Source organism: Hylobates moloch, unplaced genomic scaffold (genome assembly GCF_009828535.3).
Source record: "Hylobates moloch isolate HMO894 unplaced genomic scaffold, HMol_V3 SCAFFOLD_19, whole genome shotgun sequence".
NCBI lineage: Eukaryota > Metazoa > Chordata > Mammalia > Primates > Hylobatidae > Hylobates > Hylobates moloch.
Genome location: NW_026652294.1, coordinates 29,537,826 through 29,549,904, shown reverse-complemented (window position 1 = coordinate 29,549,904; position 12,079 = coordinate 29,537,826). Strand labels below are relative to the sequence as shown.

The 12,079-nt window shown below is 61.5% G+C and overlaps 1 protein-coding gene across 2 annotated transcripts in view; it reads right to left on the bottom strand.

Annotated features, from left to right (window-relative positions):
- Positions 1–12,079, bottom strand: part of TAFA5 (TAFA chemokine like family member 5) — a 247,320-nt gene that overhangs the window by 95,535 nt on the left and 139,706 nt on the right. For both annotated transcript variants that reach the window (XM_032139583.2, XM_032139584.1), the window contains exon 2: positions 2,972–3,121. In XM_032139583.2, coding sequence (XP_031995474.1) covers positions 2,972–3,121 — 150 coding nt within the window. The remainder of the gene's footprint in view (positions 1–2,971; positions 3,122–12,079) is intronic.

Below are 12,079 nucleotides of genomic sequence, written 5' to 3'. Positions count from 1 at the left end.
GAGAAGGTGCCCCGGCCACCATGTGTTCCAGTGGCTCCAGATACAGGCAGCCAGGAGGGCGGTGGCTGTGGGAGAAGCAGTCCCCTTCCCTGGGAAGAAGGCTGCTGTGCCTCTGCCTCAGCTCTCCCCGGGATCCAGCTCTGTAGAACCGAGGCCTGAGAGCCACAGAGCAGCCCTGAGGCTCTGCGTACCTGGTGTTTAATCAGATGCCTTCTACAGATGCAAATTGATACATGTTTTTAATAAGGACAAAAACAAGGCTCCAGCGGCCTGCTCCTCCCTGTCCCAGGTCCTCAAAATGCACCAGAAGCCTCTGATGGCTCCCCTCTCCTCCAGCCCACTGCAGCAAGCTCAGCCTCTCGCGCCACACTCCCCCTCCCAAGTGCCAAAGAGCTTCCCAGAAACCCTCAGGGCTGGTGGCCGGAGGGCCGGTGGCATACGGCTGCTGGGTGTAGGGAAGACAGCCAGCTGGCTCAGCTGGAAGGCTGCCTGGCCCACGGTTCTTCCTGGGCACCCCACCTGAGCAGTGCACGCAACCCCCAGGTGCACAGGGCATCTGCGGCCAGGAGAACTGCACGGACGGAGGCCTGGGCAAGGCATGCTCCCTTCAGCCAAGAGCCCGTGGCTCCTTCCCCTTCTTCCCTTCCTGTAAAGGCCTCAGGGGTTAGGGGTCCAGGTAGTGGGCCCTGGGGCAGACTCACGGCCTGGCCTGTTCCTGCACAGTCTTAGGACACGCTCATCAATGAGACACACGGAGGAGCTCAGTGATTCCGTCAGCCCTCATCCTCCTGACCATGCCCTGACTCTGCTGAGAATGCCTAGAGGAGTCTACCTGGCTTTGGAGGATCAAGGACTCCGCCTATTAGAACACCTTTCTCCCGGTGATACCAGCATTCTTTTTTTTTTTTTTTTATGTGGAGTCTTGCTCTGTCGCCCAGGCTGGAGTGCAGTGGCAGGATCTCCGCTCACTGCAACCTCCGCCTCCCGGGTTCAAGCAATTCTCTGCCTCGGTCTCCCGTGAAGCTGGGATTACAGGTGCATGCCACCACGCCCGGCTAATTTTGTATTTTTAGTAGAGACGGGGTTTCACCATCTTGACCAGGCTGGTCTTGAACTCCTGACCTCGTGATCCACCCGCCTTAGCCTCCCATAATACTGGGATTACAGGCGTGAGCTACTGCGCCTGGCCGATACAAGCATTCTTTTTCCTACTGCAGCTGCCTCCTTCCGTGGAGTGCTCAGGATGCCTTGGCCCTGTCTCTGTGCGCCCCATCCCTTCTCCATGGAACTTCACCAGCACCCATGCAGCAACAGGCTCTACCCCGACCCCGTGTTCTCAATCACAGCACACGGGCAAGGCTGCCCACGTCAGGCTCCTGGGCAGAGGAGGTGGGATCCGAAGTTGGGCATCCGGGGCCCCCACAGGGGGAGTGGGGGAGGAAAGGACCCTTGACCAAGGTCAGAAAACCCAGACTCCAAATCCAGCCCTGGGAGGCCTGGCAGGGGCCTGCCCTCCATCGGGTGAGCCAGCTGAGCCTGGGACACATCTCCACAGGTCCCTGCACCGCGTCCCCGGAAGGCCAGTGAGCACTGCACCGGGCCTGAGACGCTCGCACCCACGTTTCAGTGCAGGATGCCATGGATATAGCTGCCTTGAAGTCCACCAAGGACTGGAGGGGCCATCACCGGCCAGAAACACCCCTACATATTCTCGGCCCTACTCCACCTGCCCAGCCCGTCCCTGTCTTCTTCTGGCTTTGCAGGGCCTCTGCCCCTACCAGGCCGCAGCTCGAGGGCAACCCCACAGCAGCCCAAGTCTACGCCCGTCACTCAGGATGCTGGTTTCTCTCCCCACCACGGAGTGGCCTCAGGGACCCCACATAGGGGACTCCGCATCTCACCCACCCTGCACTCTCTCCTGGGCTGTGGTCAAGCTGCTGCACCTGGAACCAAGGCATCCAATACCCCTGTGTGGGGTCTTTCACCCCAAGGCTGCCTGGACTGGCACACAGATGCTGGCTAGGCCCACAGCAGCCCCCATGTCTGCCTCAGGGAGGGGTCTCCCTACCCACTCTGGTCACAAGGGAGGGGGGCAGCCTGGATTTAATGCCGGCCCTACATGCCCACCTGTGACCTTTGGCTGGTGTTGACAGCAGACGCCTTCCCGGGACACACTGGGCCTTGGGGAGGTCCCGGCTGTGGGGTTCCCAGGTCTCATGCTGTCCCCTGAACTTAGCTGGTCTCCAGTGGCCTTAGTCAAGCCCACTCTCTCCCCGCGGTCAGGCACAGCATAGGCACAGCAGAGTTCCCTACCAGCGGACAGCCTCCCACCAGATGCCGGGACAGCCCCTTACACCCCGTGTCACCTCATAGCAGGTTGACTCAGCAACACTCTCATCCCTCAGCCACGGCGCAGCTTCTCAGCAGCTTGACTTCTAGGGGCCGGGGGTCACTGCCGGCTGACAGCAGGCGCTCATCTGCATGTGCTCAGAGCCCATGGGGGCCGGAGCTGCGGCCTCCCAAGTCTAGGCATGAGAGTGCCTTGAACTGGCCAGACCCAGAGACAAGGAGCCAGGTCCCGCTGGCAGCCTCGGCCAGACCACACGCAGACGATGGAACGGCACCCAGGGGACCATCCTGCGGATGACCCCTCGGCTGTCCTTCTCCTCTCCCAGAGGCAACACCAAAGAACCACAGCCTCGGGCAGAGACCCCTACACACAGGCAAGTAAGGCAGGGCGCCGGCATCTCCCTGACCACCCCCCCAGGAACTGGAGACTGCACCCCAGCCAGTCCCCAAGCCACAAGCTCACACCATCCATGGGAGCAGCTGTGCCAACGGCCAGGGGCCTGACCCAAGGACGCGCTGAGGCCTAGGGGGACCTTCGGATAAGGGGCCACGTCAGGGAAGAGGCACCCTTGGTGATGCCGCGCTCAGCACCCGGAGGGGTCCCGGGGCCGCGGGTGCTTACCGTCCACACAGGCGGGCCGGGCTCTCGTGGTGCCGGCGATCTGCCCCTTTCTACATGCACAGCGGGCGGTCTGCCGGGCAATCGTCCTCCGAGGCTGGCTGCTGTCCCGGTCCAAGGTCACAATCTCACAGGTGCCGGCGGCCAGCTGACCTGCAGAGAGGAGCAGAAGCAACTGAGCGGCCACACGTTACAGACACCCCACAGCCAGAGCCCACCCAGAGCCCACCCACAGAGGGGCCCCCGGCAGCCAGGCCACAGGGCAGGGAGACCGCTTCACTCAGAGGGAGCATCCGAAAGCACCTCAAAGGCTGCCAGCAAGGAGTGCTCTGCTCGATGGAAGCCAGAGCTGGGTCAAGTCGGCGACCTCCACCCTGTGCACAGCCTGGTGTTCAGGTGGTGCTGCCTTGGCAGACAGGAAATTAAACCCAGCCCCATCTTTGTCACGCCAGGAAATGAAAGGCTCAGATCACGAGGAAGGAGCTGGCTCCCCTGCACACAATCAGGCGCCTGCTGGAGGGAAGCCGGGCTGTACGAGGCACAGTGCTTGGTCTCCATCCCCAGGCTCCAGCACACTGGCCCCAGGGCGTGGCACTTTGGAACTGGAAAACAGGTCAGACCCCCTCTCAGGCTTGTCAAAAGTTGTGTGGAACCAGCCATGCTGCCAGGGAGGAACTGCCATTCCCACCTGGGTACAGAGGCACGAGCAGGCGGGCACCACTGTGTGCATCGATGCCAAAGGGTTCAGGATTTCCTCTGCCCTCCCACGGCACAGCGCCGCCCACACACATGTATGTGCATGTACATGTGTGCACACATGGCTGCACACAAGGCACAGATGTGCACACACCACACCCCTGGAGTGAGCCACAGGCACGCAGGTTTACATGGGTGGCACCCAGGTGTGAGCACACTAAAGCTGGGGGGCTCAGGCTCACCAGCAGCACACGGGGACATGCTCCCCAGGGGTGCACATGCCCATGCAGACACAGGTACACACAAGCTTCATGGATGTGCTGTGCAGACATCCACCACCCATGGGTGTCGTGGACAGGCTCCCACAGGAGCACCCTGCATCCCCGATCTCCCCTGTCACACCACCTCTGCTCCCCACCTTACAGATACCCCACAGGGCAGAAGGGAAGCAGGAAGGACCCTGGGGGCAGAGTCAGGCTCTGGGATCACCTGTGGTACACAGAAGGGACACATTTCTTCCAAAGGTGCCAACATAAATAATTTCCCTGGCTTTCCTCGCTGCCCCCTCCACATCCCCTAAATTCCAAGGAGAAGGCTGTCTCTGCAAGGGGCCGACAGCCCAGGCACCTCAGGTGCAGGAAGGTGAAAAGCCTGGAAGTTCTACCCTGCAAATAAACCCATGGAATTTAAGACGCCACTCTGCTGGTAAAACGCGGCATGGCCACCACCAATCACAGCCAAATATTAACGCTGACAAACAGAGTGCCCGCGCTCCAGGTGAAGATGAAAACCCAGCACCCCCAGGGCAGGATGGAGCTTGTCCCTCAGCCAGTGCTGCCCAAATCCACCCTGAACAGTGAGTGCCAGGTCCCCTGCCATCCAGCTCCACATGGGCACCTGCTCCCTGGAGCCACCTGGATGTCCACTCATTGGCTGCCTCACTCCTTCATCTGAGTAGGTAATGAGCGCCTGCTGCAAGCCCTCCTCTGTGCAGGGCCCTGGGGCCACTGCGGTTAGGAAAGAATGTGGTGTCCTCCCCAGGGGCCCCTTCCACCTGTGGGAGATGGCGGCAGCATCAGAGATGCGCGGACTCAGGGTTCCCAGCCTGTGGGGATCAGCAGAGAGTCTGGGGGCTGCCTGGGGGACTCGGGACAACAGGATGGCAGGGAGGTGACGCTGAGGAAAGCTGTGGTGGGTGCATGAGGGATGAAGGGTGGCCATCCCACCCTTGCAGAGAGGAACCTGCAGGCAATGCCTGGGCGCTCCCCAGCAGCCGTTTCTCCAGCCTGGGTGCCCTTCCTTATCCATCCCACTTTTTCTCCTATGATAACCTTAGACGGCCCCTCCTCTGGCACCTGCCTTGTCACCTGTCACCGCTGGGTCCCCCAGCTCAGCACCCTGGCCAGGGCAGATATCACATGTGCTGGCAGGGTGTGGCTTGGAGGAACTTGGAGGGGCCCCCCAGCTCTCTCACCCCAACACCCAACATGGGTCAGGTTGTCCTCAACCCTGGGGAGTGCCCGTGTCTGACTGTGACCAGGAGGCACGGGATGACTCTAGTGGACATCAGACCGGCCTGCCCCAGCCCCTTCTGCCCATGGTGCAGGGCATGGAGCTGTCCAAAGTGGCCCAGGCCTGGCTGCAGAGCCCAGTGCGTAGGGGCCTGCTGAGTCATGGCCGGTGCATGGCTGCGGGGAGGGGGTGGCACGAGTTCACAGGAAGGATGCTGGGGCAGCAGGGGCCTTCCCTGGGACTGTGAACCAACCCCACCACCAAGCCCCTCCCACGATGAGCAAAACCCTTGTCCCCCGGTCAGGGCCGCCTCCCCGAAGGCTGTGGGGCGGGAACTTGGACTCGCACTACCGAATTGCACACAAAATTACACACGGCTCCCAGGAAAGGGCGACACCAAATGAGCAAGTGAAGAAGTGGATGAATAAATACCACGGGGAAAGAGCATCCAGGAGGATGAGGTGCTGCTTCTCTCTGGATAACAGTGGTTACTGCGTCAAAGCCATGCTGTGGGGTAACACGCATCTGGGCGGGTCCCGAACACACGTTCTTACGTTGTGATTTACGCAGAAGGAAAGTCACTATGATCTGAGGATGGTCCCCAGCTGCTGTGTCAAGCTCTGCAGGTTGGCTCTGGGCCACTCCACTATTCCAGGCTGCATTGCCACCACCTTGACCCCAGACCCTTCCCTCTGACATCAGCCCCAGCAGAGACTCACGGTGTCCAGGCCACCCCAGGGCCAGCTGCCTCCTTGGGGCAGGGCCCAGCATGGGGCAGCTCTGGAGTCATCCACCCACAGTAGCTGGTGCCGTGGGGAGATGGCCACAGCAGTGCTGGAGGTGCCGCTGAGCCTGGTCACTAAGCCGCCAACCACACAGCCCACCCCTCAGGCACTGCCTGACCGGGCAGGGCTTTGGCATGGCCAGCTCCCCGGGCAAGTCGCTGTCCCTCCTAGCTGGCCTCCTCCTCTGTAAGGGGCACAGGTGCCACGCACTGGGCAGGGCCACACCAAAGTGCACTGGAGGGTCTCCAATCCCAGGTCACCCTCACACAGGCGGCCCCCAAACCAGCCATGGCCAACCAAACACTCTCGGCCCTCAGGTACGCAATTCCAACCAAATTCTGTGGACGAGACGGTGCTGAGCCCTGAAACAAGGCCACCCCTACACCTCTGCCCTGCGGCCACTGGGAGGCTTCCTAGAGGAGGCGTCAGGGCCATGCAGGAGCTTCCTGCGTAATGGATCGCCACAGCGAGCCGCGCACCGGGCAGTCTGAACAGTACACATTCTTCTCCCATGGTGCTAGAGGCCAGTATCTGCGATCCGCATGGCAGCCGGGCTGCAGTGCCTCTCAGCCTTTCTGGGCTGTCGCGACCCTCAGCTCAGCCCCAGCAGGTGGATGCCTGGAGCCTGCAGCAGATGCAAAGGCAGGGATGGGCTCTGCCAGGCCAGGGGCTGGCCCAGGACTCACCCCAACCCCAGGGTCCCATTCTCCAAATGAGAACACCCAGCCCAATACCTGAGCGGCCCCCAAACCTCCTTCTGGGACTACTGACAGGGCCAGGGCAGCCAAGAGCCAGGGTTGCTGGAGCTCTAGAGTGGAGCTCCCTGGCTCTCCCACAGCTGTTCCCCCTCATACCACACAGGACTCGCACACACGTGTGCATGCACACACACCACACACGTGCACACACAGACCAAACACACCCCCCCACACATGAATGTACATACCACACCCTGACCAAACACACATGTGCCCACACACAACCCACACACGAGTCAGCATATACCACACAGAAAGACCACGCAGACCACACACCACATACTCCACACACACAGACCACACAGTCACACACACGGCATGTACGCCCACACACACCCCAATCTCTGCCCACTGCGAGGCCTCTGGGGAGGGGTCCAGGCCGGCCTGTCTCCAGGCTGCAGGGACAGGGTCCTCAGGGGTCCAGCTCCGAGTGCTGGGTGATGCTTGGCTGCCATCCAGTGCTGACCGCCCCTCTGCTCACGAGCTCTAAAATCGCCTCATTCTCAGAACGGGGGTTCAGAAGGGAGGGCGGGCCCACCAGGAGTCAGGAGCTGCGGAGGCCGCACCAGGGCTGCCTGTGGGGCGTGATAGCCTGGAGGCGTCCCTGCTGTCTGGAGGTACAGGGTAAACCCGGGCCCCTGGGCCGCCCCTTTGCACCTGCCCAGCTTCTGGAAGGAGGCCATTTGGGAGGTTCTGGGGCCCCCTGGGGCTCTGGCAGGGCTGGGACAGTGGCGAGGCCTCCCCACAGGGCTTGGCACCCTCAGCAAAGCGCAGGCCCCTCCACCAAGCTGCCCCCCTCAGCGTGCTGCTGGTCCACCCACGGTGCCGGCCTTTTCTTGGAGACAGGGGATGGTGTTTCTTTCTTTTCTCTCATCTTTTTTTGTTTTTAAATAAGGAGTTTGCATTGCTTTTAAGACCAGAAGGAAAAACATTCAAAAATAAAGCAAGTAATCACAATTCCTTCTCCAGCGCCAACTCCCACAAAGCCCAGGCAGAGTGCTCGGGGAGTGGTCTCCGCTGAGAGGACGTGGGACCTTGCAGGGCCCACCACTGACTTTCCGCTGGGTTGGCCTGGACCGGGGGCTTGCCGAGGGCTCCCAGTTACCGAGGCCGTGTGCACACGCGTGTGCGAGGGGAGGGCATCATGAGGGGAGGGTGTGCAGGGGGGAGGGGAGGGCGTCATGTGCGAGGGGAGAGCGTGTGGGGTGGAGGGGAGGGCGTGCGGGGTGGAGGGGAGGGCGTGCAGGGGTGGAGGGGAGGGCGTGCAGGGGGGAAGGGGAGGGCGTCCTGTGCAAGGGGTGGGTGTGCAGGGGGGAGGGGCAGCCACCATCAGAATGGAAAAGAACAAAGCTGCCTTTGGGGGAGTTTTCTTAGAAAGGCAGTGACATCATCGTGTGGCAAAAATCAGAAGTCGGAGAGAGAGATGTTAAAAAAGAAAGAATCCACCCCCCCAGCCCCCAGGACCAGCCCCTCCCGGAACACATCCCCAGACTTGACCTTCTGTCGGGGTGCATATGGGTTGATCACATGAAACCTCCTTTCCATAGGTGGTGTTTGTCACACATCATTTCACAGAGACCCCCTTCTGTGGAAAGAATGTGGCCACCTGGAATTCTAAGGCAGCAGAGAACCACCAGAGACCACAGGCCACTGTTCCCACTGCCCCAGCAGGGGGGCTACGGTGCCACCACGGCCTCAGCTTCAGGCAGAAGCTGTCCCATAGGGCAGACCCCCACCAACACCTCTCCAACTGGGGAGCCTGGGCAGACCACTCACTTCTCAGCTCGTCCCCTGGCCTCTGAATTAGGGAGGCAGCCTAGCTCTGTGCCATACAGAGAAGACCCCTGACAGGCAGAGCCAGGTGTGAGCCAGACACCGTCTGTGAGCCATGTGGCTAGGGGAGCCTGCACACTTAGGAGCCCCCGCCCAGCCTCTGCAAGAAATCCCCGGGGTAAACGCCTCTCATCACCCATAGCCCAGGCCTGCCCTGCCCTGCCCACCCAGCTGGCTGTGTCTGAGCCAAAAAGGGAGACCACATCCCAGGGGAAGCCCCCCCTTAGAAGCACACCCCACGTGACAGCTGAGATAAGCCAGCCTTGGTTGCCAAGGGAGCCCAGGCTGTGTCTGTGCTGGGCGTGCAGGCTGGAGGGGCCTCCGCAGGCCGTGGGCCCATTCACGTCCCTCATCAGCATGCAGGGGGCGGTGGGTGCCGGCATGCCCCCATGCCCACTCAGACGCCAGCTCTGAGCTCCCACACAGCGTGGGACCCTCCACCCTCCGGCAGAGCTGCATGGTAGACCTGCCTGGAAGCCCTGCTGAGGGCCAGACGGAGCCTCCACTGTCCCAGGACAGGAACTGAGGAGTGGTCTGGTGGCCTCTGGGAGTCTGAGGCCTGCAGAGCCGAAGAGCCCGGCGCCAGCCCCATTTGCTGCACTGGCACAGCGAGGCAGGGGCTGGACTGGGTTCAGGGGCCGCAGCAAGCCCTCCGCAACCCACCCAGGCTAGCACCATCATCACCTGGGTTCCTACAGACTTCACAGAAACAGCTCACAGAGCTGATGCCACAGGCCTGGGGGGATCACGATTTGGGACCTGTGGATGAGGGGAAGAGCAATGGAGAAAGTATCTGTCCAGCAAAACTCCCACAGCCCTGCCCAGACCCTGGGGACCGCTGGCTCTCCAGGACCCCGGCAGGTGACGGCGGGAAGGACGCTGTGGACTGAGTAGAGGTGGGTACGGGTCCAAGTCCAGCCACTCTGTTTTTATGAGTGAGCCAAGTTTTGACAGGGGAGACGGCTGGACCCAGGGAGACAAGCGGTGCCCCCTTCTTCCAGGTGCTAGGCGGGGGCTGGTGGGGCAGCGGGGGCACTTGGGTGTGGCTTCAGGTGGGCATAGATCAGGCCCAGGCTCCAGGACGTGTGACAAATGGAGTCACTCAGGGGCCAGGGTTGGGGTCTCCCTGGTGGGAAACAGGCCCTCAGGGTGTCTGGAGCTCAGCCTGGGCCCTCCGCAGCAGCTCCCGCCACCCGTGGGGCGCAGACCCACAAATCGTGTGACCCTGCCAGGCTGTGACACAGATCTGGGAGGATGTCTGATGTGACGGATGACAGGATGAAGATCCAAAATGACTTTGACAGGCACAGACCAAGAGGGTAGCATTTACCAATCACGAATGTCAGCTCTGAGCTTGGTCAGACCAAAAACAAGGTGTAGCTGAGGGGCCCGGCAGGCCTGAGGGCAGGGGGCAGCCCGAGGTGACCCACAGTGCCACTGGGAAGGTGGGGCCCAGGGGCAGGTCCCCAACAGGGAGAAAAGGAGGCGCCGTAGGGCCGCCCAGAGTTCCCGTAGGGAGTGCTCACAGACCAGCCTGTGTCCAAGTGATGGGTGGGGCAATGGGGTGTCTTCAGCCTGTCCTGCCCACCTGCATGGGCACTATCTCTGAGCTGGGGCCTGGGAGGAAGTGAGGCCAGGAGAAGAGCTGGGCTTAGCGTTGGGGGGTCCCGCCTGTGTGTGGTGTCCCAAGGCTTAGTGTCGGCGGGGGGTGGGGGGGTTCCACCTGTGTGTGGTGACCCAGGGCTTAGTATCGGGGCGGGGGGGTTGCCTGTGTGCGGTGACCCAGGACTTAGTGTGTGGGGGGGTGTCGCCTGTGTGCAGTGACCCAGGGCTCAGCGTCGGGGGAGGGGTATTGCCTGTGTGTGGTGGCCCAGGTCTTAGTGTCAGGGGTCTAAGACACGTGTACCCTGTGACCAGTCATTCGCCTTGTAGGAGTGGCTCTCAAGGAAGAAGGTGTAAGCAATGCCAGCAACTAGACTGGCACTGCCAGGGCATGGTGACAGGACACACCTGTGTGCTGAGTCCCCGACACCCGCAGGTGAGTGATCTTCGCCACTGAGAATCTCGAGGTGGGCGGTTTCTAATACCCTGGCCGCCCCTTGCACTGTGTCCTCAGCGACTGTCTTGTCAGTTTAGCAGGACAAGACTCCCTCTGCAGTGACCCCAGGCAGGACAACCTCAGGATCTCAGGTCCCAAATCTGTGCTTGGCTCTGCTTTCCAGGCTTTACACAAGGAGAAGACTTATTCATAAAGCGGAAGGAGAAAGGCCTCAGGGAGAGTTTCCACGGGTGTGCGAAACGGCTCAGCTGCGCTTGGCGGGCGGGAGTGGCTGGGAAGGCGTTGGGGACATCGATGGCTTGGGCTGGACAGAGGCTGTGAGTTCTACTCTGCCTCGTCCCAGACACACATGCCCCACACATGCATACACACGTGCACACACCTGAAACACACACACCACACACCTGAGCGAGGGTGCAGGATTTCATTACAGATGCGAGACCAGCGGGGATAACGGCAGAGCTCAGGCTGGCGAGGCCGCCTCACGATCACAGGGGTAAAAGCACTTTGCTGCCGTTAATGCTGGCTCCGCACATCAATTAGGAGGTTACTATTATTACCGCTTTTATTATGGGTGAAACTAGCCAGCCAGTGTGGACCGAGGCCAAGGGACGAGGTGAGAAGGGCAGACAGGCGAGGAGGCGTCAGCAGGAACCGCTCTCGAGCCGAGACATGAGAGCTCCGGGGCGGAGACCAGCCACACCAGGCTTCCTGCCACGGGCCGCCTGGGATGCACGGGCACCGCACATATGCACATGCACACATGTGTGCACATGCCACCGTGAGCTCACACTCCTCACAGGCACACATGCACCCCAATGCCACACTCATTTAGTGAGGTACAGACATACACACAGATCCTTACACACAGGCACGCACCAGGAGCCACGGCTCTGTTCAGAGGCCCCCACAGGCATCCCCAGCCCTGCCCACCATACAGGTGTCTGTGCCCTGACAAAGCAGGTGTTGGGGCAGAGCTAGTGCCTCGGAAAGGCTGCTCACCTGCAGACACCTCCCCTTCCACTCTCCTGGAAGCCCCCAGCCAGGACTCCTGCAGCTGTCCAGGCACATCAGCTGGCAACCCCGGCTTTGCTCGCTTGGCCCCTACTGCCCACACCTGGCCTCAGCCTCCCAGGGCCCTGCACCTGTCCCATCCAGCTGGACTACACCCCGCCCTACACCGAAGCTGTCCTCCTTGGGCACAGCTGCCCCATCCTGTCACTCCTGGAAGAGGATGCCAGACTCCTGCTCAGCCAGGGCACCGGCCCACACCCACACCTAGCCCTACCCCAAGCTGCAGGCCTCAGGCCCAGCCGTCTCCAGGCTCCACAGCAGCAGCCCTGGGGGCTCCTGGGGTTCGGAGGCAGCAGGGCCCTGCCACGAATGGGGGCACCATCAAGGCCGGAACAGGAATTTCCAGGGAGCCTCTCTCCCCACAAAAGACGACCTGATCCCCACGTCGCAGTGA